We start from the raw sequence: 26,540 nt of genomic DNA, 5'->3' as shown, positions 1-26,540 counted from the left end.
TTAAAGTGGTATTTAAAATTTAAAGCTGGTATTTAAAATCAGAGTAGCCTTTTATCTATATTCTGAGTTTTAAAGCACATTTATAACTTTTTGAGCCAATGTGTATTTTGCCATTGTCACCCAGGAAGAGATTATATAGGGCTATAAAATACTGCTGTTCTTTGAACTTCACATTTCACATTTATAATTCATTGTAATATTTTTGAGTAATTATTTTTATATCCCATTTGGCCACCCTTTCTGAACTGAGAACTTCTATCTTGTATTTTAGCCAGAAAAATATTGGTACTGCAGAATTTTAAAAACACCTGAGAACTATAAAAAAAGTCAGTTAGAAAAGGACTGTACTGTGTAAACTTACATTAATATTTAATAAGCTAAGCATCTGAATGCTCATCTGCATGTAGAATCCAGTAATAATTAAGTTATTCCAGCTAAAGTCTAGAAAATCTTTCATGTGGTCAGCTCTAGTACTTGGAATAGGAGCAGCAGGCCAAGTCATGAATCTTTAAACCCTTGTTAATATTTTTGTACCCTTGCACGTAATTTAGCTGCTTTAGAACTATTTAAAACTAGCAGTAAAAGGCCTGGCAATTTTCCCATAATCTTTCAATTGCTGGTAATAGATAAAGCAACCCGGGTACGAAATCGGTAATTGCAAGAATCTCGGTTTGAGTGCAACAAAACTTGTGCTGCTCCATGGCTCAGTGCAGGGCACTCGGCTCTCACAGAGGTTGTCGGATGGGTGCTTTGGGAAGGTTTGTGGCCAGGGGAGAGTTAACGGGCTGTGGAGGAAACGTGTCACTGCAGGGCAAGAAGCTGGCTCCGCTGTAGAGCGTGCACTAGTGGGAAGGTGGGAGAGGGAAGCGGCGAGCAGCCCTGCTCCTCGTGCTCCATCCCTGCTCTGCTCCAGAGAGCACCATGAGAAATGAGATAGACCTGCTGGCCGCTGTCACGGTGCTGGGAGTCCTGGAGCAAGGTAAATGCCCTCAGGATCGGTGAGGTATCAGCTAATTGTGCTTAACCACGTGGAACTTGGTTGTGTTTTGCTCGCAGGCTGTGTGGGAAGGAAGGTGCTGATGTCCAGCAGGGAAAAATGATGCAAATCACTCGGCTGTTCAAGGTGTAAGTGTTACGTGGGAGCAAGTTTATTTATTAGGGAGCAAAATGATGTGCAAACCTCACAGCCGGCATTCTAGAAGGAGACAAAACTTAAGTTTTACTTTTAAACGTAGAACAATTGGAGCAATTGAATGTTTGAATTATTTTGTGATGGATTTTCAGCAGATAACTTGTAGTTTGGATGGGTTGGAGGTAGGAGCCCAAACTAAAGGTGGGCTGGCTCGCTGTTGAAGAGGTCAGCGTGCGAGCCCTTATCAGATGTGTGTGCAAAGAGCATCCTGTGCACATGGGCTCCTTCTCTGTGAGCAATACTGTTAGGTGTCCAGGTCATACCCTGAGCAGATGACAAGACGAGCTGATGCCACACAGTAATTCGGAAACTAACGCAAGCCCTTTTGGTTAGAAATAGATGCGAACATCCTCAAAGAAACTCTGAGCGAATCTTCTTAGTTGAAGTGGACGTGTCCATTTCAGCCTGCTCAGAAAGCAACAGCCCGAGCTGCTCCTATCTCAGCGGTGCTGCAGGGCTCTGTCTGTGCCGTGGCTTTAGCTGGGGGCAAAAGTGGCCCTGGGGCTGCAGGAGGGGGGTACCCACCCTGCCCTGGGGACGGTGCCCCCCTTTTGTTCCTTTCTATGTGGAAAGGTGGATGTTTTTCTGCTGTTGTTTTTTGTTACTGAATGCATTTATCTTAGAGCTGTTGCACCTCTTTGCTCACAGAGGGTTGGATACGATTCTCCGATTCTCTGAGCAGCCTGATTTAGCTGTCAGGTGCTACATCTCTTAGGACAAGCACTATCTAAAACACGAACATGCTGCTTGAAGAAAGGAGTTCACAATTTCTGAACTATCAGTAATTTTCCTCAAACAATTTACTTGGCAGCTGACCCCTAAATAGCAGCTTCCTCTCAAATACATTTGTTTTACGAGAACTTTAAGAAAGGTTGCAGCCCTTGGCACTTCACACTTCCACACTATGCAAACCACGGATCGGTGTGAAGTCAGCAGACAAATAACAAGCACAGCACCTTCCACCTATATTAGGTTGGACAAAGTAGCATAACTTATGGTCTCTGCTTGGGAAGCCAGGGAGCAATTACAAACTAAGAGGGTTCCTTTCCTTCCTCTCTGCAGTAAGAAATGTGTGTGCTAACATCACCTCGATGCAGAGCTGTGCGGGAGCTTCCCCTGCTTCTTCTGCAAGGCTATTCTGTATGTGGATTACAGATCTGAGATCGATTTTGAGAAGGCAGAGAAGTGGAACAGTGACACGCATGATACATACAAATGCTCTTCTGTCACAGGTTACGTAGGAGACTTAATTTAATAGCTGGGCTTAGTAAAGGACTGGTCGATTTGTTGTTTTTCCTCCCTCATTTTTTTTTCTGAGAGCACACTGTTTCCACATTCTTCTAATTAATTTTCCCCTTTTTAATTTAGTTAGGATCAATTTAGCAAAGCTCTGAGCGCAGCGCTCCATCAGTGTGTGCTCTGGCCCTGGGCTGAGCGCTGTGCCTGGGATCAGAATGCTGCTGCCAGGCTTAGTTCTTTTTTTCCCTTTTTAGTATGGCTTCAAAGGAAATAAAGCTTATGCAATGTCACCGTCTGTCAGTCCCCATAGAGCTTGTTTGCCAGGATCATTCAAATGTGATAGAGATATCAGCCATAATAAGGTTAGACAAGTTTGTGGACATAATCAAATAGAGAACGGAGCTCCTGCTGATGTTCCTCAGTGGGAATAATGTGAAGGGAGAGCTCAGCCCCTAGGAGCCACTTGGGAATCCACACAGGGGTTTAATTTGAAGACACGTGCCATGGAAAGCCTGTCTGAAGGGTTCTGCAGAGCAGATTGATCGCTCTTCCCTATTAGTCCCTTCTGAGAGGTTTTGTGTGATGTGGTTTTTCAGCACCTCATTCTGAGGATTGCTGCTTTTGGAGGGTGAATCTTCATCCTGGCACTCCACCATACACCAGGTTTGGAAGACAGCCAGCCATGCTCCAAAATGCTCTCACTCCTCTTGGGTATTCTATGTGTTATCCATCTCCGAGCATAAGGGATCTTGCAGGAATTGCTTGTCTACAGGGACAAATACTCAAACAAGACGTTAAGCATAGAACTGATGGAGAGTTTGGGCTTAAAATAATTCCTAAAGTGCTCGTGGATCTGAAGAATGCTCCGTTAAGCCTTGGCAGAGCTGCATGGGGTGCAGTACCTTTACCTTGCTGCATTTCCTGGGAGGAGTCTGGGATAAGACCTGAAAGCATGAAATATCTGTGTAGGAGAGGTGTGCTTGTCTGATGGGAAGAGGTAACGAGATGGATCACACTTCCATAATCGTTCATCAGCGCTCTGCCAGCCACCGCTGACTCGCAGGCTGTGCACTGCTGCAGCCCTTTCTGGTCTGCAGGGCGGATATGGTGTTGAGCAGAGGCAAGGCGATATCCTCGCCCACAGCCTTTATCAAGATGCTGCAAACAAATCGGGGGGTGGGGAAGTGTCTTTGTTTCTTCTGCCTTCCTCTCCAGCCCCAGCTGTGCCATCGCATGCTGTGTGGAAGACACTGGAACGTGCATATCCTGAAATGGATAATAGGTTGTTTAATACTCAGGTCTCATAGCATCAGGTTATTTACATTTCTCATTCCCTTTTCCTCTACATATGTTCCAGTGCTTTTCTGCAGGCATGCATGGATCTCTCATCCTTAATCTTGCAACATCTGTCTCTACTTTCCTCTCTCTATCCTGCTGCTCTGTTTTATCCTCTTTCTTAGAATAAGACAGTCCACAGCAAAGTCCTTGCAGACTCCTTGTCTGTCTTTGCAGTGCCCTGTTAGTGTATGCTACATCAGGACCTTGCTAATCCAAGTGACTTGCTTAGCAGCATGCTGCCTCAGCCACCAAAGTAATTGTTTTTATAATTTAATTTTCTCCTATATGAAAATCCTCAATTTCCATAAAAGCAAAATGTAGTAGTGCACCTCAAAAAAATAATACTTGAAACATAACAAGCCCCTGTGAGAATAACATCCATCAAATAGTGGAATGGTCCAAATCTTCATGTTAACAACTTTTCATCATTGTGAAGTGACTTTTGACATCCCCAACAAATGCACAAAGGAGCGATGTAGCAGACACCACCATGATACCTTGGCCTGTGTTTGGTGCAGGCTCACCGTGCTAGTTGGCAGTGCTTAAACTCCTCAAACTGCCTCCTGCTTTGGGGCTACCCTGCAGGAATGAAGAGGAAGAAATAATTGCCCCATTGCCTTATAATGCCATGATTATGAGCATCTCTAGTTGACCTAATGATAGCCCAGTGCTTCCTGGCTTGGGTGCTGCTCTGTACTGGGGTGCCATCCTTGTACAAAAGATTTGTGCCTCTCTGGAAGTGTTATATGTTCCTGTGAGACTGGCTGAGGGTGTACTAATGTCCTAAATCCAGAGTGCAAGATAAAACATAAGAAGAATAGCTCTGTGATGGGCTGGACGGGGGGAGTCCATGTGCTGGCCTTCCTGCAGGGCCAGGCTGGGTGTGATGCTATGCAAAGTGCCCTCCAGCACATCAGCTCTGTGCCACACATGCTCTGTGTGGCTAACCAAATCTGGATTTACATCCAGTTCGAGCAGGAGGTAATGGCACTCTTATTTCCAGTCAGGTGTGACAGCCCCGGACTGTGAACCTGGTGGTACTGGCCATTTTCCTCTTACCGCTTGCTTGATTCCAAACCAGATAAAGCTTGGCTAAACAAAACACTGCCAGACTGTTACCTTTTGTGTGTTATTCTTTTTTTTTTTTTTTTTTTTTTTTAGCCTATTTTACGCTGCAAGTGATCTATGCTCGGCGGAAGTTCAAGATCTCTCCTCCAGAGACAGCAGGTCACCCTGAATTCGAGCGGATCTTCAGGGCTCAGTAAGATTTTGACTTGTTCATGGTGACTGCATCTGGATATGACTTGAGTCAAATGTGACTACCAGGAAAGACCAAAGTCACTTTTTCACTTATTTGTGCTGATACTAGACTTTCTTTCATGCTTTGCATGCAGATGTAGAATTATGACAGCCAAAGCAGCGAGCAAGTGCCTTGCTTGGGCTGGTTTTTGTTTTCAGCACTTCGGCTGGAGTGTTTCTGTCCATGACAATCTTCATTCTGCTCTCATGAGAGGCAGCCAAATTAAAAATTAATGGCTGTATGGAAGAGGTGTTGAGCATCAATGCATTACAATCATTAAGTTTAATGTTAATGTTGGCTCCAAAATGAGAATAGCTGAAGCTGTATTAATAACCTGATGTTTGCTTGCATGTTTTTGCTGTTGAATTGAAGCAAAGGATCCTGCTGGCAGAACCAGCTATGAGGACCTTTTTTTTTTCTTTTCTTACTTTATTTATTTATTTTTTTTTAAGTCCTTGTACTGTGAAAGTCAGCACTTGTGGGCCCATGCTGAGGGCTGTTTCTTTTTCCTCTGTTTCTATGGAGTGAGAAATGCTGGGGCTAAACTGGAAACGTTTACAGATCCCTTCAGCTTCCAGCAAGCACCAGCTCCCATCTTTCATCTCAGTCGTGCTGTTTCGTAAGCAGCTGAAAGGAATTGGCTAGAGTGGCTTTCAGTGATAGTTTGAGCACGGCGGTAAATTCTGAACAAAGCTGATGCATTTCCCTGCCAGCAGGCAGGAAACATTTGTGGAGTGGCAAAAACACTCGCTTGGGCCTTTTGTGATGTACTGAAAGGCCAACCTGTGTGGGAGGCATCAGTCTCTTCTAGCTGGGTAGCCGCCGGTGTGGCTTTTAAAGGAATGCTGAGAAGCTCCATTACAGTCTGTGGTGGAGGTGACCTCAGAACTGGGGCTGGAGAAGGTATTTCTTCCTAGTGTATTTCTTCATTTTTTTTCCTCCATTCTTTTCCCTGTGGGAAAGGATGCAAATGGATAATTTGTTTTTATATCTTCCAAAAAAAAAGTGTGTGTGTGGGAGGTATTGATTTATTACTTATGGAAACCTGGCAGCCTCCTCTTGCTCAGGCTCTAACTACATTTGCAGTGTAGGTTTCTTCAGACTTTCCAGCTCCCAGTCTGGCTCCATTCCCTGAGACTCAGTGACTTCTTGGCCAAATTCAAGATTAGATTGCTTAGGACACTGTAAAAAGTAGAAAAAAAATTAAGAAGCAGAAAGGCATCATCTCTCACAGCGGCAGCTCCCAGCACCCAGGAGTCCCTTCTTGCCTGGCTTCTCCTCCAGGAGAGGCAGCAAGTGCCTGCATGGCCCCAGCTGTGCCCTTCTCCTGGAACAGCACCATGGTGCCAGGGGTCTCTCCTGCAGCCTGCTCTGGTGTGTACATGAAGCTCGCCTCTGTCTCTGATGTGTGCAGGTGCCGGGTTAACTCCCCTCCACTTCTCACAGGGTGAATTGCTCCGAGTACTTCCCGATCTTCATCTCGCTCCTCTGGGTTGCTGGGATCTTCTTCCATCAAGGTAAGGGGAAATAAAACAACCAAGCAAACAAAAAAGAATGTGCAGATGGACAAATCCCAATATAAATCCCAGTGTGACTGAGTGGTGCCCTCTCTGCACCAAGAAGCAGTTGCTCAGGGAAAGCAAAGCTCCCCCTTGCCCTGAAGGGATTCAATGGGATGGACTGCGGAGTGCTCTGCCTCTGGCATGCTATTTGGTGGAGATGTTCCTGTGGTGGCAGCAGCAGCCCCTGCTCCTTCACTAGGGCCCAGCCAAGCCCTGTGGTGTTTTCCTTGGAAAAGTCAGGCCAGGGCCAGGAGTGGTGCGCTGCTCGGTTTCAGCGGCTACAGCTTCCTAATGAGTTGCCCTGTCAGTAAATAACCAAAACCCAGCCTCTCAGTGATGTGGGGTGGGTGCAGGGGATTCACCTGCAGCAAAAGCATGAGGAAGGATTGAGGTGAGCACTGGAAACCTGAGTCCAGAGGCAAGGAGAAAGCACTTGGGCTGTGTGTGGATGGGGCAGCTCATCCCTCAAAGAAAGTGAGGAAAGAAACCCCATTTGTACTCCTGGTGCCCGAGTCCCATCCTACTGTGTTCCATGAACATTTTGGGGCAGTTCCATCCCTGGTGTCCCTGCAGGGACGGCGGCAGCCTGTGGGGTGCTGTACCTCTACACCCGCTTCCGCTACTTCCATGGCTACGCGCTGGCCGCGCAGGGACGGTGAGTACCCAGCTGGGGCTGCAAGCACCCAAACCCAACCCCGTGCATTCCCCATACCACCACCACCCCTGTGTGGGCTGCTCATCCCCTCAGGTGCTGCCCTGTGGTGCCCAAACCTATCCTGCTGGGGCTAACGGGGACGTTTCCCCACACAGGTTGGGGCCGCTGTACGCCAGTGCCCGGCTGCTCTGGCTCCTGGTGGGCCTGGCGGTGGCTGGGCTCCTGGCACACTTCTTGCTGCTCCCGTCCTCCCCGTGGGCGCTGGCATGGCCCCTCCGACTCCTCAACGCCTGGTGAGCGAGGCCTCAGCTCCCCTGGGCACCCCAACCTGCTCTGTACCTTGAAATGCCTTTAATTCATGAATTGGCCTGCACGCTGTCAACGTTCCTCACCACTGCTGTGGGCATCCCTGTCAGAGCGTGTCACTCCATGGAGATAGAAAGAATAAATGCCTTTTCACCACAGAAATCATTTGTGACTGTCAAACTTGCTTGAGGGGGGGACTGGGTGTGAGAACATCAGAGGTTTATGGGCATGGGGTTGCATGGGAAAAGCTACCATGAATAAAACTAATTTGAAAGTGTGTGCAAACTTGTCTAAAACCTCACCACAACTGAGGGGAAAAAAGCCTTACTTTAATCTAAAGGGCTTGCCCCTGACTTGAATGATCTTGCCTTGCCAGGCCCTGGTCCTGGACAGGACACAGGCCCAGTGCCTCCCCCTGTGAGTGACTCTCACCACTGCACCAAAGGTTTAAATTTTGCTTTTATTACAGTGCACATTATTTTATATATTTATATAGAGAGATGTACTTGAAAAATCAAATGTATCCAATAATAAAAAATACAGCACATTAAAGTAGTATAATGCATTCCAGTGTATAGCTGAAGAGACATTGGGATTTACACTAATCCCTACTATTTTTGAACTGGGCTACTTCTGTTTTTTTTTTTTTTTTTTTTTTTTTCCTCAAAAAATCACACCAATCAATAACTGAAATAGTTATTTAAAAAGCTGTTTTCTGCACTCAATCTCAAGGCATGAAGACACTGGAGACTTCACCATGAGTTAAGGGGCTGTGTTCAATGCTGGCAGGCACAGTGTGGCGTATATATTTTTATTCCCTGCCATACTCATAGTTCCAACCCCCTTTCAGCTTCGTTCCTCCACCACAGGAGGGTCAGCCCTCACCCTCATGTAATCCTCAGCTGTGGCCAGGACCAGTGCCTGTGCCAAGGCGATGCAGACGTCAGTCCCTGGCTGTTTCCATCCTGGTGATCCTGCACCCTGTGCATCAGCCTGCAAAGCAGGGGCAGGACTAAACTGTTCCAGGCCCCCTTTCACCCCAGATACAGCCACCAGCAGCCCCCTTTCCTGGGCCGAAGGTGCGTTTAGTCTCCGTGCCTGCTAAAGCTCATCCTGACACCAAACGGCCCCGCGTGTTGGTGGGACTGTGGCACCACACACATTGGCGATGCACCCACAGGAGGAGCGGTGAGCACCTGGGGCTTGCCCAGGAGAGCAAAGCCAACCCTTCGCAGCAGAGCTTGGTTTTTGCTTTTGCTCTTCTTCCAGAGGAAGGTCTGTCCTGGCCCTGCAACACCATGCACTGGTGCTGGCCTCGAAACCAGGGTGTCGAGGGCCATCCAGCACCCGTGTGTCAGAGTGCAGCTCCTCCCGGCAGCCAGGCGCGCGTCTCGCTGGCATCGCGGTCCCCACGTCTCGGCAGGAGCAGGCGGCGAGGCGCTGCACACCCACGGCCGACTTGGGGAGGAGGGAGAGGGAAGGGAGGGAGAAGGACCCGGGCTCTACACGTGTCCATCCTTCATCATGCCCACTTCACTCTGCTTTTTTGATAAAAATCTGCAAGGAGAGGGAAGGCAAAAATCACATTTGTGCAACTGCAGCACGGTACCCACGTGAGGTAGTGCACAATGGATGCTGGAGAATGTGGGGCTGGGGTGGATGCACTGAGGGCTCCCCAGGCCAAACGCTCAGGCAGGAGCAGCCCCGTACCTCGCTCAAGATGATCCACACCGGGGAGTCAGTCTGGATGGACAGCCGGATCGCCTCCAGCGGCCCGAAGGACGGGTCCACTTCGCCTTCTGCAACGCCCTTGGAGAAGGAGCCTGGTGGGAGAGCACAGGGGTGAGGTGGGGCTGGTGGACCTGAATGCCAAGGGGACCACAAACGGACACTACGGCCCCTCTGTGCACAGCACAGGGCCCAGATGAGAGGGAGAGGCTGAAACCAAGTGTGGTTGTCAATAAAGTGCAGTTGAGATAATTTCGCAGACATTATGCTCAATGCTGGTATCATTTTCTAAACAAATAGTGGCCTTGAATCACTGGAAGATGAGCACAGGGCATGCATGTTCTCCACCCTGCCACCTGCTGTACCTATCTGGATGTAGCCATCCGACGTCCTGCGGTATTTGACGGCTGCACCTCTTCCCTCCTGCAAGGTTTCCTTGTCCGACTGCAGGCTCTGTGGGATGGAGAGGCGCACTCTGCTCAGGGCTGGAGGCAAGAGACACCCCAAAGCCCCAAGCAACAGCAGGAACCCCAGAGCTGTCCTTGCAACACTCTTGGCCATTTTGAGGTCACAGCATCCCATGGCACCTCGGCCTCTCACCTGACACCATGCAGCCCACTCCCCAAAGCAAGAGGATGTTTGCTGCTGCTTCAGCTGCACCATCCTGACCTCTGTTCTTTCTTCTGCAGCCATCCCACCCATCTGGGCATCCCTCTGCAGGCAGGGACAGCTCCTCCAGAGGCAACTCCATCCCAGCTCCCGAGGTGGCATCACACCAGGGGTGACCCCCATCAGGACGCCAGCACCTCCTGAAGGCACTCTTGGGAAGGTTTTCCTGACAGCGTTCAGCAGTTTCCTTCTCTCAAACCTCTTTTCCTTCCCACTCCACCCCCGCCTCCGTTCTCAATAAAACACTTACGTCAAACGGCAGAACCTCCACAGTCGTATTGAAGAGTTTGTCTTCTGGGTGCTCGATGTTCCCACTGCGGAAGAAGAACCTGTGGCAGAGACAAAAGCCATGGAACACCACACTGAGCACAGGGACATGACATCTTTCACCCTGGGTGAGCCATCAAACATCTCAACCGAACAGGCACCCTCCCAGAAAGCCCACGAGTGCCTGCTTGGGAAGGAGAGCTTCTGTGCCAGATTAGCAAACTCTGGATTGCTCCAAAGTGCAAGAAAGCAAAGAGGTCTGGCAGCCGTGGACCCACCAGGAAGGGTGGAGTTGCCTCCCCCTGGCAGAGCACTGTGCCCTCCTCCCAGGGAACCAACCCGTACCAGGGATGGACAAGAAATTTGGAAGAACACACGGGAAGTATTTCCATGCTCCGTGCCCCCCCAGACACTGGCCTTTCGATGCGGAGTGGTTTGAAGAATCTGAATCGGATGAAGTCTCCGGCAGTGGGTGTGAAGGCCCAGAAGAAGTCCTCCTGCAGGTAAGCCTTCTCCAAGGTGAAGTGCTGGTAGGTTTTCAGGCTGGTGCTCACCTCTGCAGGAGGGTTGACGTGCTCTTTCCGCAGGGCTTGCTTGCCAAAGTCTTTGTCCTTGATGGATACAAAGCAAAAGGGCAGAAATGGGTCATACGCTGCTCTCAGCCATGAGGAACTACACACACACGCTCGTGCTCTGCCTGCAGCACGATCCTCCCAACTCTGCCTGTCCCCTGACGCAGTCCCTGCTTCTTGGCCAGGAGCTCACACACAACTCTAAAATTTCACAGAAGCCTACATCCCAACAGCTCTCTGCCAAGTGAGAGACAGCAAAAGAGAGGGCAGCTTTATTAAGGGCCTTAAAATATTATTTGTTTGCAGCAGCTGAGGTGATGTCTCTATTAATGGTACCAGAGAAGCAGGCGAGGAGCAGGAGCAGAGGAGCTGGTGCCTCCTCTCCCTGAAGGGCAGGAGCACACCAAGGTTTAAAAGCTCGCTGTGCCTGAGAAGTAGGAGCTAGATGAGCTCCCTGTGATTCAGGATAAAATACAATTACTGCACAGAAAGCCACAAACCACGGTGCTGTCCCTGATGTCCTCAGGCAGCCCCAGTGCCCTCAGGCCAGGCCCAGCAGAAAGGCCGCAGGCAGGTTGGAAAGGTGATTTCGCAGCATCTGGTACCCACCTTCAGCTTCTGGATCTTTCCAGCCAGGGAGGAGTGGGTTCCCACATGCTGGAAGAGCGAGGGCTTGAAGCGGATCCTCAGGTTTGCCTTCTGCCTGTCGCAGTGTTTCTGAAACGGGAAAAATCCCGTGTCAACCTCCCCATGTTCCACTCTCCAGCACCACCAGAGAAAGGGATGGGAACACAACAAAACCTCAGGGAAAAGAGGTGTGATGATGAACCCCACCCTCCCTCTGCATAGCTCCCTGTGTTATTTTGGCTTTAATTTGGCCCCAGGGCTTTTAATTGCGCTCCGGAGGAGCCTGTCCTTGGCTCTCAGCTGGTCATCGCTGGGGTTCACAGGCCCAAGTGCCAAATATCTCCTCGCCAAGCACATCTTGGCAAGCGACGAGCAAATCTCTGGGCTCTGCGAGGTAGGGACAGCCAGAGAATTTAGTTTCTTTTGTCCTTGACTTACCTGGAAAGCCTTTCCCTATGACTCAGAGCTCGCGATCTCTGAAGTGACAGTAAGTACCGTGATACTTAGAGCCTAAGCTGGGGTATTTAGAGCCTAACAGGCAGCAGCTGCAGTCTCTCCTCAGCTGGGCAGCTTTCAGTTTGTTGGCAGGTTTTGCTGGGCACTGAGACCCCTTGGCTGTTTCACACCCATCCCACCAGGCAAATGAACCCGGACAGGCAGCTCTGCTGCGGCCAGCAGTTCTCTGTGGGGTACAGGGAGAGCGGTGATGGAGAGGGAATAAAGGACAAAAGGGAAAAGCCCTGAGAGTGTGGAGCAGAGCCACGGCGAGGGGAATGGCAGCAGGGGGCACGGGGTTTCTATGGAGGTGATTTTTTCCCCCCTTCCCCGTCTCATTTGCCTGGCACTGCTGGGCATGGTGGGGAGGGGGTGACACCAAGCAACACCCCAGAGCTGGGAAAACTCGAGCACACCCCTGCGAGCTGCCAGCAGATAATCCCCTAATCAGCTCACGTTACTTTAGAAAATTAAACCCAGCCCTGCTCACAGGAGAGACCCTGCTCATTGCCAGTGACAACAAACGTCACCCCACAGAGCAGCCGTCAGGCCTCATCCCTGGGTGGGCAGGGAAGGGGGAAAGGGAGAGGAGGGAGCTATGACATCCCCGATCTCTCCTCCTCCCTTTTACTCCTTCTGTTAAAGAAGCTGTTGCTGACAGCTACTTTGTCCCCAGTGGAGCTGGGAGGGGGAATGGCCCAGCTGGTGGTAACAAGGTCATCCTTTCACATGGCTCTACCCCAGGTAAATCTAAAATTAGGGAACAAAAGAAAGAGCAGGCTACATCCAGAGCAGACAAAGCACTTAGGGAAAGCTCAGGTCAAACAAACTTTCAATCAAAAAGACAAATCCTCACTGCTACCGACTTGGTTCTGCACAACAGGACTTAGGAGTGAAAGTCGTGTTTGAAAGGGCGCGGTGCAGAGTTAATCATGCAAACAGTGGGGAAAAGGAGCCAGAAATCCACACGGAAAGTAGGTTAATTTTTAAAAAGGCAACACATTTAAGAGGCTTGCAGGTGCCCCTGGGAAAACCTCACGAGGACTTTGCCAGGCTGGAGCTGAACAGACCTGGCTGTGAGGCAGGACCCGCATTTAACCAGTGCTTGGGCTGGGGGCTTTAAGGGGAGGGCAGAGGGAGCAGCACTGTTCCCAGCTCCATCCCAGCACCCTGCCTGTGGCTCTGGGGACACTGGGAGCCACCAGAGATGCCCGGAGACTGCTCTGCCAGACCTGAGCCCTGAGGGTGCCCGGCCACCCTCCTGCACAAATGCGGTATTGTCCCAGGAGCCACCGCTTGCCCTGGCATGTGCCAGCAGCTCCCTTGTGGCCAGCAGGTCCCTCCCACACTGCTGGCTCCAAGCAGTGAAACTATTCTGGGCCACTGCGACTCAGCTGCTCACCCTCTGTCGGGGAGAACGCAACCAGTGCATGAGTGAACACAGTATGCTCAGGGAGGAGACAGGAGGGAGCTGGCAGTGAGCTCATTTCACTCGTGCTCGCTCTCACTCCTCCTCTGCCCTTCCCACTCGGTTTCATCCCCCGCTGCTGCTGCTCTGGCTTCAAACATCCCTGGGTGCAGGGGTTTCTCCTGCTGCCATCCGCAAGGTGTCACACAGACCCTGCTCCGCCAGCAGCAGAGCACGGAGCAGGTCCCGTTTCACTGTTCCCACCCCAGCAGGAGCCCAGGCGAGATGCCTGCGAGCACTGTGCTTCCAGGAAGCAGGGCGGGTGGCTGCGGGTCAGCTGAGGGCAGCCCGCGCGTGCTCCTGGCAGGTATGGTATGTGAGCTCCGAGCCAAGGGTTATTTTGGGGTACAGCGTGCCGGGACGGCTGCTCTGCTGCAGGACCGCTGGAGCAGCCTGTGGGTGCTCAGATGCAGAAATAACACCTTTTCTGACAGCTGCAGACCACACAGGGCTGAATTCCTGGGACCTACACAATCCGGAAGGATGCCCACAGGAGCAGCAAGGCTCCGTGCAAAGCCAGCTAGCTCCAGAGCTCGCAGAAATGACCTCTGGAGGGACAGACCAAGGGTATGCTTGCCCACGCACAAAAGGAGCTTTCTCCTTAATGGAGGCTATTTACGTACTGCGTCCTTCTCGGGGTTGCAGACTTTCACCCAAAGGATGTGATCCAGCAGCCAGTCGATGGGTTTGTCCTTATAGAACATCAGTATGAACTCCACGATCAAGCTCAGATCCAGAGACTTGAACATTTTTCCTACAGCACAGAAAAGGGAGAAGAGAGAGCAGCTGTTGCAGGAGACAGTCAAGAATGAGAGCTGGGAAGAAAAAACTTGGGAGACTGGGCTGTGGAGGTCAGATGTGTCTGTCTCTTTACGTAAACGAAATAACATGCAGCTCTGTTTTATGTACCAGTACTGCTGGCATTGCTAATACAGCTCTGGATTTAGTATTCATGGCAGAACTAGAAAGCATGAGTGTCTCATAGGTCACAGCAGTACCAAAAGGTCTAAAACTCTTCCATTCAGCAGAGAGAAATAAGGTTGAAAAACATCCAGCCAGCTGTAGGACAGACCATTTCCTGCCCCAAAAACTGGAAGTTTTAAGCCAGTCAAACCAGTATCGAGAATAACAGATCAAGCTGCTACTGCAACCATGTACTGCTGTTCCCAAAATAGTTCAGTGCTGATGTAAACTTCCTTTTGTACACTGTTAGGCAACACTAGATCCCATCCAGCCTAAAAGCTACTGCTCACGTCGAAGCTGTCAGGCTGTCTGGTGGGCCACCGACCAGGTTTATTTTTGTTAAAAGTGAGCATCAGCAGCATCAGCTGTGCAAAAATAAGTGTTGTTGCAAAAACAAGGGGGAACTGAGTCCAAGTACGTGACCATCTCATGGGGATGACGTGTTGGACCAGGAGCTTAACTGCTTACAGGACCCAGCAGGAGTTTGTGCCTGCTGGGATGGGGGCGCGGGGGAGACGTTACCGATAAACCCCAGCTGAGAGAACTCCAGGATCATCCACTCCTCGGAGGGTTGCTGCAAGGCAAAGTTCTTCATCGTGCTGAGATAGTTTGGTTTGGCCACGATATCGTCCTCCAGCTGCAAGAGGAAGGGACACTCAGTGCCAATGACACGTCCAGGCTCCAGTAAGAGCCTCTCTGCAGAGCAGTCGTGCTGTAGAGTGGAGGAAAGCCTTGGCAGACCTAGTTTATTTTGGAAGGCTCTCCAAGGAGATCCTCACCCAGTGTAACAGCTAAACAAAGCAAGGACTCTTGCCCTCCCTAGGGGAAAGGTCTCCAAGTGTGAAGCATCTTAGAAAACTATCTGGCCATCACAAAACTCAGCAGCCACGTCTGCCAAGCCATGCTTCACACACAGCAGCGTCCGGCAGCACCTATTCCCATCAGCTGGAGGGATGGATGGTAGGAATGAATGCTGGAAGAGGTTCAGGTTAGATGTTCCTCCACAAACCGTGACACCATGCATGTGCAGGCCCCAGGAGGACTCACCCCTCCACAGCCACACACTGGCCAAGGCCTCGCTCCCATAGGAAAGCAGCCCCTGGGGTTGGCGTGCTCAGCCCAGCCACGCACAGGAATGGCTGAATCACCAAGAAGCACGAAAAAAAATGCAAGATTAACTTTTAAAAATAAAAAGTGTGTGATTCAATGTAAAATGTGCACAGGGATGTAGGGCCTGACACAAAGGCCAGCTTTTACTGTGAGCTCAGCCCCATCACACACCAAGACACACACTTCTTCAGCTGGGTGCAAGCTGCAGTACGCACACGTACACCCACCTCCTCTCTGCCCCCAGCACCAAACCTACCTGCACGTAATATATGCCTTTGGACTGGGCGTACATCATTAAAAAGCAGTAGTCAAGGTTCTGCTTGGTCCTCCACCTGCAACAGACAAAGGCAAAGGGAAGCTGACGGAGGCCTGGTGGCAGCTGGGAGGAGTGGGTGGCATGCAGTCGCTCCTTTTGGACTCTAAATGATCCGCTCCGAGCTGCTGCACAACCCAAGGACTTCCAAAAGGAGCATGCTCTGGGTTAAGGCCACCCCATAGCTTGGTGATGGAAACGTTGCAGCTCAAGGTGAGCACTGCAAGGCTGCCACCAGCTCGTATCCCCCCACACCATGTCCTTCCCCCTGGATAAAGCCAGTTTTGGGGCCTCGCCTGGACCTGCAGAAGAGCTTTTCCTGCTGGAGTCTGAAGGGAAGACTTAATTCAGGGTGTGCTTGCTCTTAAGTTCATTGATTCTTACCTGACTCTTTCCTTGGGGTCCCCAAAGGATTCTCGCAGGTGTGAGAAATCAGGATAGAAATGCGGAGAGGGGGAAATTACCTCCAGGAGACCTGAGTGTATTTCCTTTGGGAATCTGAAGGAGAAAGACAGCAGAGAATGAACACCTCCACACTTGACATACCATTTCATTGAGCAATTCGCTGGGTAAACACTGAGCCGCAGAACCAAACACAAAATGCAGCCTCTAAGAACAACCTCCCCAGCAGCCAATGCACCTCCACCCTCACTGAAGGACAGCACTGGGGACTGTCACCAAGATTTAAAGCTGCTTGCTCCCTCCCATGGTCTCTGGCAGCCCATGTGCTCCCCTAGCATCCCTGGCACACATGCTGACTGCTGGTGGCACGCCGGGCTGGTGACACATCATTTTTGCAGGTGACCATAAGTGCACTGCCTGCCCCAGACGCCAGCAAGAGGGAATGACTTTCGGTACTGGTGGAGAAACCATTTTCCCTGATTCCCTGAACTGCTCAGTGCTTTCTGCAGTGCCACAAAGCTGGTGTGCTGAGAAAGCAGGGCACCACTGGAGAGGTCAACAGGGGCTGCAGAGAAGTGGCGCTGCCTGGTGGGTGGCAGAGTCCCAGCACGTTCCTAAAGGATGGCCACACAGACATGGTGCGGTCTGTACCAGCACCCAGGACAGCTGAGATAAAGGACAGGAGAAGTGGGAACACTGAGAAACCAGCCCAAAGTTCTGCCCAAGCAGCCCACAGCTTGTCCCAGAGGCACTGCCTGGTATTTGTGGCACTTATGAAAACACGGGGCAGCCTTAGAGAGAAGCCACATGCACTGAGTCCCCTCGACAGGATTAAAGGGCCCAGCAGACTGGCACACCAAAGGAAGGACTTGCTGACATTACCGACACTTAGAGATTTTCTGAGTGTGTTAGTAATTAAAAGCCATTTTGCAGAGATTATGTTATGCCTTTCTGATAAGTTACTTAAAGCACCGCACTGTGCTGTAGTTAGGATAGCCAGCGGGAGTTCTACCTAGGCAAATCAGCATATATTTTCCCTGTAATGTGGTTAAGAAGCCTTTAAAGGGTCAAACCCAAACAACAACAACAAAAATCTCATTTGTCTGAAAAATATGTACCTACACAAGAGCTGCAAGCAATACCCAGAGATTACTGCAACTGCCAGAGATAAGCAGGAAAACCAGTTATTTTTATACTGCCCTTTTTGAGAACATTTGGTGCAAGGTTGATTTCCTTTGTTTGTGCAGAGCCTGGAGGATGGGAGATGTGGCAGAGGGAGACAAAGCAGCGAGAATGCCAAAAACTTCTCACTTATTTTTCTCTTCCTTATTCCCTCCTGGAACTGGCAAGACTTCCAACTATTTCCGAAGCTTCCCCTCCTCACACAGCGGCGAAGCAGAAGTGGACAAAACCTGCAGCGAGGCAGCGGCTGCTTTCCCCCCTCCTGCAACGTGAGCTCGGCCCACCCTGTCCCCACACCACCTCGCTTCCATTTGGAAGAAAAATCATGTCAGCCAACAGGGGTGGGGAGAGAAATAAAATCATTAAGCCAATTAAAGTCGCAGGCCATCTCCGCAGAGCACTTGCTGCAGCGGGCGCCCGGTAATTTCATCAGGCTGCCGCAGACAATCAGCCCATTATCCCCGCTAAGTGCGTCCTGCAGCCAGCAGGCAGGAGGAGGGAGCTCTGCCAGCCTCTGCACAGCAAGATGGAGGGCTCTGTTTCAGCTCTGCTCCCGGTGCCCAGCACACAACCCTTCGCTTGTCCCAGCCCCTCGCCCATCATTGGCTCGGGGACGGGCGCTGGTCGGATGCGCTGCCCTTCGGAGCCTCCTTCTTGTGCTATGGTTCCTGCGAGCCTTTGGAAACATGCAATCGCAGGAGCTGGACTGCGGGCAGAGCCTCTTCGCTCCCCGTTTTTTCTTCTGCCTCTGAGCTCTGATGCTGGCAAGGCCTGGCCTGGCTCACGGTTAATGCTTCACCGCCGGCTGCTGCCCAAGCAGCCCCAGACGAAGCAACCACGGCGCTGCAAAAGCCACTGAAGGCTCTGGGATGTGAATCGCAGCTAGCAGGAGGGAAAAATGTTACTGTCGCCTAGCGCATGGGAAAAACAAACAGGCTGGAGAGGGAAGCAAAACCAAACATGGATTTTTGAAAGCAAACTAAGGCGCTAGCATTTGGGCGTGCTTGCCACGCTGCCCAGTTGCTCTGACTCCGCAGAGCAGGTAGAGGGCTGCACAAGGCACGGAAACAATTGCCAGGATTATTGTAAACCTAAATAATCCATCTTCTCGTGACACCACAGCACAGAAAGAGCAAAACGGAATGGCACGGCCATGTGTGTTAAATACTGCACGCACAAAGCAGCCTACTGGAAGCTACATATGGGACACATTTTGGAACAAGCAGAACTGGAAGCAGCAAAAGCAAAGGCAGGCCAGAACAGAAAACAAAGCAAACAACAACAGCGATACAAAAGGGTTGCAAAAAGCGTGTTTTCTCCTTAAAGGAGCTGCCCCACGGCAGGCACAGAGCATACCAGCGTAGTCATTCAGAAATGCTTACAAGTTTTTGATATTTTCTGCCACTCCAGCTGTGTACTGCGCATCTGTCTGAAAACAAAAGTTAAACAGCGTTAGATTGGTCAGCCTCAAGCCTGTCCTGTCCCGTGTTTTAGAAATCACATGGAATATTCCCTGGGCATACTGTCAGCACCTCAGGTGTCACCATCCTTTATCTGTGTGTCTCCTTTTTTCCCTTTTAATGCCCTGACAGATTCCTAGGAGCCCTCCTTTGGGGCCGGTGTTAGCCCAAGCCACCACAGAGCCAAAGCACACCGGAAAATGCAAGACCCTGTGCCTCATCACCCCTGCTCTGCTGGTGCTTCTGCCCCTGCTGGTGTTTGCACAAAGCGTTAACCGCTGGGCTATTTGCTTTTTTTTTTTTTTATACACGCTGGCTTTCATCCAAACAATCTTCTCTGCGGAAGAGGATCTCCACCCCTCTTGTGAAAAACAGGGGTTATTTACATGCTCGCATTTTCATTTCAACTTCGTTTCAACACTTTTCGTCCTAAAACAACAGCTTGTTCCCACAACCCACCCCGCAACCTGCGGCGGTTCGGAGGTGAAGGTCGGCGGCGCTGCGAGGCGCTATCTGCACGGGCCAGAAAACATTTGCAGGGTGACCGGGAAAACAAACCCCAGAACAAAGGGCAGGAGACCCAGGAGCAGAAACGTGTGTGTTTCCTGGCGGCTGTATTGTTCTGGGAGGCTGCATCAATCACGGGACCGGGACCGCGGGTCCGGGCAGATCTGCAGACGCAGCAGTGAAGAAGCTGGGGTCGGCTGCTGCTGCCCCGGCCCCGGGTGGAAGTGACACGTGTGATATGGGGACGTGTGTCACCAGCCAAGGCCAGCGCCTCCACGCTGCAACGGTGACAAGGGAGGGTTTTTCTCGAGGGGACAAACAAGGCTCAAGCTCTGTTATGGAAATACCAGCCAGGGACCCGGCAGCCAAACGCGACTCTACACGTCAAATCACGGGTAAAGAGGCTGCAAAAGCAGGCGTTTATCTTTGTTCCGCTCCCAGTAACACGCCACTGAGGTTTATCATCCTCACTGGATTTCTGGAAATTAAGACAAATGCATTTCAGGCTCACAAAAATAATCCCGAGGGGAAAGCCACGGAGAAAAATAACCATCTAAACCCGTGGATAAAAGCAGCTCTTGTGGATTAATGTATCAAGGCTTTTTAGCCTCTGGATTCAGCAACTGATTCTGGTTGCTCCACACAGGCGTACAAAGCAGCGTATTAGTCTCAGCCCCAAATAAGTGGGCTCTTGGGTCTGGAGAGAGGCGTTAGAGCTATTTCAGAGGTATGGCTGAGAAACCAAGCTGCTGCAGGAGGAGTCTGAGAGCCCCTGAGATGTGGCCATGGGGCCACTCCAGCTTGTTTCGGGAACAACCACTCCAGCACCCTGCAAGAGGCAGCATGATTTAGACCAGATCAAAGCACGTGCCACACTGGTAGGTGCCGATGTGAGGCATATTCCTGCTCGCACCCTGACCTTCCCTGCCCAAACCAGGGCTTCATTTTGGGTGGGATGCACCTCATGATCCTGGTGGGACAGTAGCCCAAGGCTGGGCCTATCTGCCCAGTGGCAAGACTCAGCCTCCGGGCATGCAGCCGTCCCATTTGGCACCCAGTCTGTCAGTAGGGTGGGATGTGGCCAGGGAAGCGGGATCAACAGGCCCAGCTCCATCTTACCTCAGCGATGAGGACGACGATGACCGAGTCCTCCTTCTCCTGCTGCGTGAGCTCGGAGATGAGGGAGCTGAGGGTGTCTGTCAGGTAGGAGTGCACCTCCCGCTTCACGCTGGGGATTCCCATCACGACGGACACTGCCCAGGGCCAAGAAGAGATTTTAGAGAGGGGGTGTGCTGGGACAAGACGTTTCTCGCAGTTCCCGTGACCGCCTCGTGGTTCTCCTGCTCGGTGCCTGACTCCATCATTAAAACCCAAAGGTGCTCAGCAGGTTGCTGGGTGCCTGGGCTGCGTGGGGCTCCTGTACTCCAGTGCCCCAGCCCAGTACCAACCAGTAGCACCCCAGTGCACCCATCTGGAAGGGCACCAATCGTGGCCAGATGCTTCCAGGACAGCCGGGACCTGCTGTCCACACACTGCCCGGCCTCTGCAAGCACCTGCAGGGGTGGTTGGCCATGGGCTCTCCCACACCTGCAGCCTTGCTGAGGCTTGATTTTGGAAATGTGGGACATGGGAGTGTCAAGGTGTTCACGGCCATGAGCAGCCTGGTTATGCCTAACTCGGGGTGAGCCCATTCAGCCAGCAAACTTGGTTTTGTACTGCTTTATGAAAAATAGAAAGGAATCAGAGATGCCTTCTTTTCTCTCCCAAAGACTGATGCCTTAAGAAATGCCCCAAATCCCTCCCCTCCCAAGGGCCTTTCCAGCCTCTGACGGTAACTTCAAGACCACCCTTGTTCTTCAACACCCACCCATGGACGAAGCACCTCAGTTTAGGAGGGATCAGGTGGTTGCTTGGCTTTGGGTTGGGATTCAGGAGCAGGGATGGGAATTGTCTGGGAACCAACGTCCTACCCCAGGTGGGATTTGTCTCCTAAGACAGGTTAGAGTCTCCACAAATTGCACTGCAAACTGTGCTCTCATCTGACCACCTTATAGGCAAAGCCCAGAGCGCTCTGGAGATGGAAAGCAGCAAAAAACATCTGAGAGAAGCACCGAGAACATCTCAAGAGCACAGACATCCTCCAGTCATCCTGGCTCGCAGAGGCTACATGGCTTACCCACCCCATGTGCCGCTGCACCAAGGAAGCTTGCATGATGCATGCAGCCGTTCCTCCAGTCCTGCTCATCTCCGCACCGCAGCCAGGCCCGGAGGAAAGGGCAGGGACAGGCACCAGCTGAGAGGAAGAGCACCAGAAGCAGCACTAATTCCCATTTACCTCCAGTGCGCCCCTGTCCCACATGCACGGCTGGCTGCAGACTGTTCTCCTTTGACAGCAAATGTGGCAAATGATGGAAGATGGTGGGAAGGTGCAGCACATTCTTGTTGGTGATATTCCACAGTTTTAACTTGGTTTCGTCTTAAAAAGGAAAAGGGAATCAATACGCAAGGAACTGTATGTAGGAAGAGACTGCAAGGCAAACAGCCTTTTTAGAGCAGCCTGGCCACCCGAGACTACTGCTGGGTTATAAAAAAATCAGGCCAACCTTTAACACACTACCACAAACCCAATTAAAGTTCAGCTGGAGCTATGAGAGCCTTAGAGAAGTCCCAAAATATTTGGGAAGGAAGGGGGAGAATGAAGATCAACTGAAGGCCAAATCAGATCTTTCTGGAGAGATCCAATTTTCTTCAACTGAGCAACTTAAAAAAAAACAACAAATAAATCGGCAAGGGGTGCTCAGCCAGTCTAACTCCTTCCTCTCCCGTGTCTTCAGATACCCATTTTCCATATGGATTCAGTACAGCCATAGGAAACGGTATGTATGACTTGCAAGAAAAAAAAAAACAAACAAACTATAAGCAAGCAAGTTGGCAAATATCACTGGCAGAGGCAAATCTCAGTGTTTAATGATGCATATGCACCTGTAATTAAACAGGAGTTTAAGAGTTCCCAAGTTCATTGTATTAAATAATAAAGAACAAATCAAGCCCTCTGAGCCCCACAATTTGCTGGTGCCAGGAGGGAGAAGAGCACCGTCCTACCTGCAGCCCTGCACGCACGCGCACCTCTCTACCTCCTCTCTAGCAACCTTCAAAACATCCCGAGATCCTCAGCTCCTGCTATTCACCAGATAAGCTGCTCCAGGTCCGGTTGATATCCCGCAGGGCCTGCTTCTCCGAGATGGCTCGCTTGATCTCCTCCAGGACCAGGTTCAGCTCCTTGGAGCGCTTCAGGCTCTCCTGCTCGGCTGCGTGCAGTCGGTCCCGGAGAGCCAGAAACTCCCGCTGGTAGATATCCACAACGTCGCCTGTGGATGGGAAAGAGAGGAGTTTTCTCTTCCATGCTCTGAAGGGTTTCAAGCTGCAAAAGCAAAAGCATTCATCCCTTCCCTACCTTCACAAAGTTACAGAACCACAACGAAAAAGTGACTTTTTCTCATTAACTTGGGTTCCTGGGTCATACAGACCTATGACCTGATGCTATGCAACAAAATCATGCAGCAAAAAGTTCTGCAAGTTAGCTCTTCTTTGCTACACATGCTGCTGGAGTTAATTTTAAGAGCAATACCGTGCCCCTCTGCAGCTCCAGCACTTTGTGTGTGTGAGAAGGCAACTGCTGGAGCGAGCAGCGGGGACCAGGAGTCAAGAGAAAAAGAACTGGGAGTACTGGTGTTGCTGACCTGGTAAAACCATGAAAAAAAACAAGGAATATAAATATTTTCAATCGCCTTGAACCTTGCTTGGGTTCCCTTGTGGTGCAAAAATAAGAGTTTAAGAGCAAAAGCTCTGGGCGTGAGATGAGAGCTGGTCTCCGAGAGAGGACACAGCTGGGGACCTCCGCACACCAGCCCTGAAGCTGTGGCAGATGGGGCCATGGCCACACGGTGCCACATCCCCATGCTTTCCTTCCCACAGAAAAGAACCTAAAATTCCCTCGCAAGGCCTGCTTCAAAGGACAGTTTATCAGCAGGGTGAGCAGAAGTCAAACCTTGGGCTCGCGGGGAAGGAGCTGGCACCACGTGCTCAGCTGTGCCACAGACACGGCTGCTGCAGATGGCCCAGCATGAATAATCGGGGCGAGGGCAGCGGCATCGCGGGGGCCTTCTCCAGATGGCACGGGGCATCTCCAGGGAGAACAAGCTGCCCAGGCTGGCTCGAGAGGCTTTTAAAAGTGCTTGGTTGTAGCGGCTGTGGAAGAGATGCTCCTAACCGCAGGAATGGCAGGCGCAGGCAGCTCCTGGCATGCTGAGAGGTCTTGTCCACGGGGTGGACAGACAGACAGCTGCTCCCACGCCCACAGAAACCCCACAGGTTTTCATTCAGCCCTCCCTGCCTTCAAGCAAGCCCCGAATATGTATTCTGCCTGTGGTTAGAATGTGCTCGCTGTCCTCTTTTATGGTGAAAGAAGCACTCGGTGCCCCAGAACCCCACAGGGCCCCGTGGCTCAGTGCTGGGGGCTGAAAGCAGGCAAGGGCCTGCACGACACCGAGTGATGTGGTGAGAAATACAGAATATCATGTGGCAATAGTGCTGGGGTGCTTATATAAATTCAAGTGTCCGGATACACACCTTAAAGAAACATAATAATGTAATATAAATAAAGAAGTAACTTTTGATAGGGTAATAAAGATTTTATTTCAAGACAACATCTTGTCGGCACGCCCTTTTTAAACAGTAAAACTACTGAGTGCCTTCAGCCGGAACCGACTGTACAATGGCTGGGAGTGGAATTGGTTACTGATTAATGAACTTTCCTCGGTCACTTTTACCACATTATTAATGAGACTTGTGTACTCAGTAAACACACATGTTTATCTGTGGTTGTTCATGTGTTTTCAGTAAGGTTATAGCTCACAGAACCACACCAAAACATGTTTATCCACCGAATATCAGACCCGCAGCCCAAACACAGCCAGGACAGCTAACACGACCGAAAATACGGCCCCGGAGCTTCCAGCATGGGGCTAAATATAAACCAGAGCCATTGAAAAAAGATACACCGACTGCATCAACAATTTCTATTTTGGGGTCCACAAGCAAATAAAAAAAGTGTGTTTTGAAGATCAAACAATACGCAGCTCCAAAGCACAGAGTTTCCAAGACAACAACGTTCTGAGTCAAGCGCTCTCTAATGCTTTTGCCTACAACAAACGCCCCCCATGGGGTCCCTGCCCCCCAGACAACCTTGGGGACTCACTGCTTCAATTAAATTCCCCACACGATGAATGCGCTCTTTACCTGGTGCTAGCTCACAGATGTAAGAATTTACCTCTAAGCTCCCACATCGTCCAGATGAGAGCTTTTCACACACGTATCGTTTAGTAGCTGCATCTATGAGGACCAAACCTCATTTTGTGTTATTGAAGGGACCAAGGGGCAGCACCAAGCTTCAGGATCTTGGTGCACCTGGGTTTAGGGTTAGGGCTGTGCGGCTGTGAGCGAGTCCTTGCTGCAGGCATCAGGCCTCGTTCTGCAGTACCTGGAGCAGAACGCAGGGCTTTGTGCTTAATGGCTTTTTCCAGAGCACTGCACTTCGTTTGTGTCAGACCGAGAAGGGAAATGTCACTGATTATTCAGGCACTAATGACCTGCCCGCTGAAGCCAAGAGCTGTACTTTTCATTAGGCTGCGATGGTGATGTGCAGTCAACCATTTGCTGCTTTTCCGGCTAATGGTTGGAAGTGAAATTGTATTTGTTTCCAGTGCTCTTGTCCTATGATGTCTTAGTTGGCTTTCCATTCTTTAATTAAAATTTCATGAAATTTAAAAGCTGATCGATCGTGACCAGTTACGGTGACAGCTTGAACAGCCTGAGACAAAGCCCGAGATGGGCGTGCAGCTCCTCACGACTTTCCAGTAACGCCATTTCGCACTCATCAGGCTGTGGTGACACAAGGATACAAGCTGCTTTCCTTGCATGTCCCTCGACTGCTAACCCAGGGAGGGCCCCAAAAAAACACCAAGGGCAGCAGGGTGCAGGGGCGAAGCTGGCTCCCACATCTGCAGGCCAGGCTGGATGCAGAAGTGATTAGCTGCTAATTAGGCTGAACAAATCTTTCAGGTAGTGGCAGTTCAGCACAGAGCCTTTCCTGACCTTTCCAAGCAGCAAGGCTCACTGTCTCCCTATTTACTGTAGTCCCACCCAGCACAAGAGGGTAGAGCTCTTAAAATATCCCGACAACAAGTGCTGCAGGACAGAAACTCCTCGCTGTAACTGTATTAAAAAAAAAAGACTCATCTTGTGTTTTCTTGAGAGATAACACATTGCTTCGGGCTTAAAATACACTGCTTTAATAAAGATAGAAATTCAGTGCTAGGTGGGAGCCTGCAGGATGGAGCTGGGAGTCTGGCTGAGCATCAGACCAACCGAGCCTCACACCGGCTGAGCATCGTGCCGACCCAGCATCACGCTGACCAAGCATTGGCTCCTCCCTTGGCTCCGTTATCTCTCCCCATCTGTGCCCAGCAGCAGCTGCCAAGGTTTGGTTTTGATGCGGGGGCCCCCAGCTGACCTGCTGCGGGCTTCCCAAAGGTTTCAGTCCACCTGAGAGGCGCTCGCTTAGCACAAAGGGAGAGAGGAATGATGTGGCTTTGCTCTTGCTGAAGTGACGATGAGGTGAAGCGGGTTTGCCAGCAGAGGGAAGGGCTGGGATGCCCACATCCACTGCTTTTCCACTTCCAGTTTTTGAGTCAAAGCAAAAAACCTAATCTGAGCCTAAAACAGCAGATGGGCGCAAAATCAGGCCAATGCTGACAAAGCCCCCACTCCGAAATCTCAGGGTCATTCATCCATGTGGACACACATACATATAGTCAAGAGTCCTATAATCCTGTGCTCTGTCTCTCAAATGGTGTTCAGCCCCCCGGGGAGCGGGTGGCATGTTCCCCGTACACCCACATTTTGGGAGCACTTGCCCTGTGCTTCTGTTGTGTGCAGATAACCTCTGCCGGCAGGGCTGCGATGGGCAGCTCCCTCCCTCCCGCCCAGCCTGCACTGCCTCTGCTAGCTGGATTTGCCTCTCATTAGGAAGGCTTTTGAGAGACTTTGCTTAAAAACTCAAAACAACTCCCAGGCCTCTAATCTGTTTATAAAATCTTGGCTTCGAGAGCGTAACGGCGCATTTTG

General features: G+C 50.8%; 2 protein-coding genes across 2 annotated transcripts in view; one reads left to right on the top strand and one right to left on the bottom strand.

Moving 5' to 3' along the window:
* The first annotated feature begins 873 nt into the window (after window positions 1–873).
* LOC309883487 (leukotriene C4 synthase-like) lies at window positions 874–7,882 on the top strand. The gene is made up of 5 exons (XM_082771588.1): window positions 874–979; window positions 4,931–5,030; window positions 6,516–6,586; window positions 7,205–7,286; window positions 7,442–7,882. Exons 1-5 carry the CDS (start codon window positions 922–924, stop codon window positions 7,581–7,583), a joined length of 453 nt encoding a protein of 150 aa, XP_082627714.1. The 5' UTR covers window positions 874–921; the 3' UTR covers window positions 7,584–7,882.
* A 162-nt stretch (window positions 7,883–8,044) lies between these two features.
* The window catches only part of MGAT4B (alpha-1,3-mannosyl-glycoprotein 4-beta-N-acetylglucosaminyltransferase B), a 43,381-nt gene continuing 24,885 nt past the window's right edge, over window positions 8,045–26,540 (bottom strand). Inside the window, exons 2-15 of the mRNA XM_082771833.1 lie at window positions 22,544–22,723; window positions 21,691–21,831; window positions 20,475–20,608; window positions 18,771–18,817; window positions 16,189–16,302; window positions 15,748–15,823; window positions 14,904–15,018; window positions 14,042–14,172; window positions 11,438–11,545; window positions 10,674–10,867; window positions 10,240–10,318; window positions 9,686–9,773; window positions 9,303–9,415; window positions 8,045–9,149 (exon numbers count right to left, since the gene is read on the bottom strand). Coding sequence (XP_082627959.1) covers window positions 9,126–9,149; window positions 9,303–9,415; window positions 9,686–9,773; window positions 10,240–10,318; window positions 10,674–10,867; window positions 11,438–11,545; window positions 14,042–14,172; window positions 14,904–15,018; window positions 15,748–15,823; window positions 16,189–16,302; window positions 18,771–18,817; window positions 20,475–20,608; window positions 21,691–21,831; window positions 22,544–22,723 — 1,544 coding nt within the window. The 3' untranslated portion in view covers window positions 8,045–9,125. The remainder of the gene's footprint in view (window positions 9,150–9,302; window positions 9,416–9,685; window positions 9,774–10,239; window positions 10,319–10,673; window positions 10,868–11,437; window positions 11,546–14,041; window positions 14,173–14,903; window positions 15,019–15,747; window positions 15,824–16,188; window positions 16,303–18,770; window positions 18,818–20,474; window positions 20,609–21,690; window positions 21,832–22,543; window positions 22,724–26,540) is intronic.

The sequence above is a fragment of the Aythya marila genome (genome assembly GCF_965140915.1).
Source record: "Aythya marila genome assembly, chromosome: 14".
In the NCBI taxonomy this organism is placed as follows: Eukaryota; Metazoa; Chordata; class Aves; order Anseriformes; family Anatidae; genus Aythya; species Aythya marila.
Note: the sequence above shows the minus strand (reverse complement) of the source record. Positions and strands in the feature narration are given on the sequence as shown.

Coding starts and splice junctions, on each gene's coding strand:
- LOC309883487 (XM_082771588.1), top strand. CDS start 922: ATGAGAAATGAGATAGACCTGCTGGCCGCTGTCACGGTGCTGGGAGTC. Junction 980..4,930: donor GCTGGGAGTCCTGGAGCAAG/GTAAATGCCCTC, acceptor TTTTTTTTTTAG/CCTATTTTACGCTGCAAGTG. Junction 7,287..7,441: donor GCGCTGGCCGCGCAGGGACG/GTGAGTACCCAG, acceptor TTCCCCACACAG/GTTGGGGCCGCTGTACGCCA.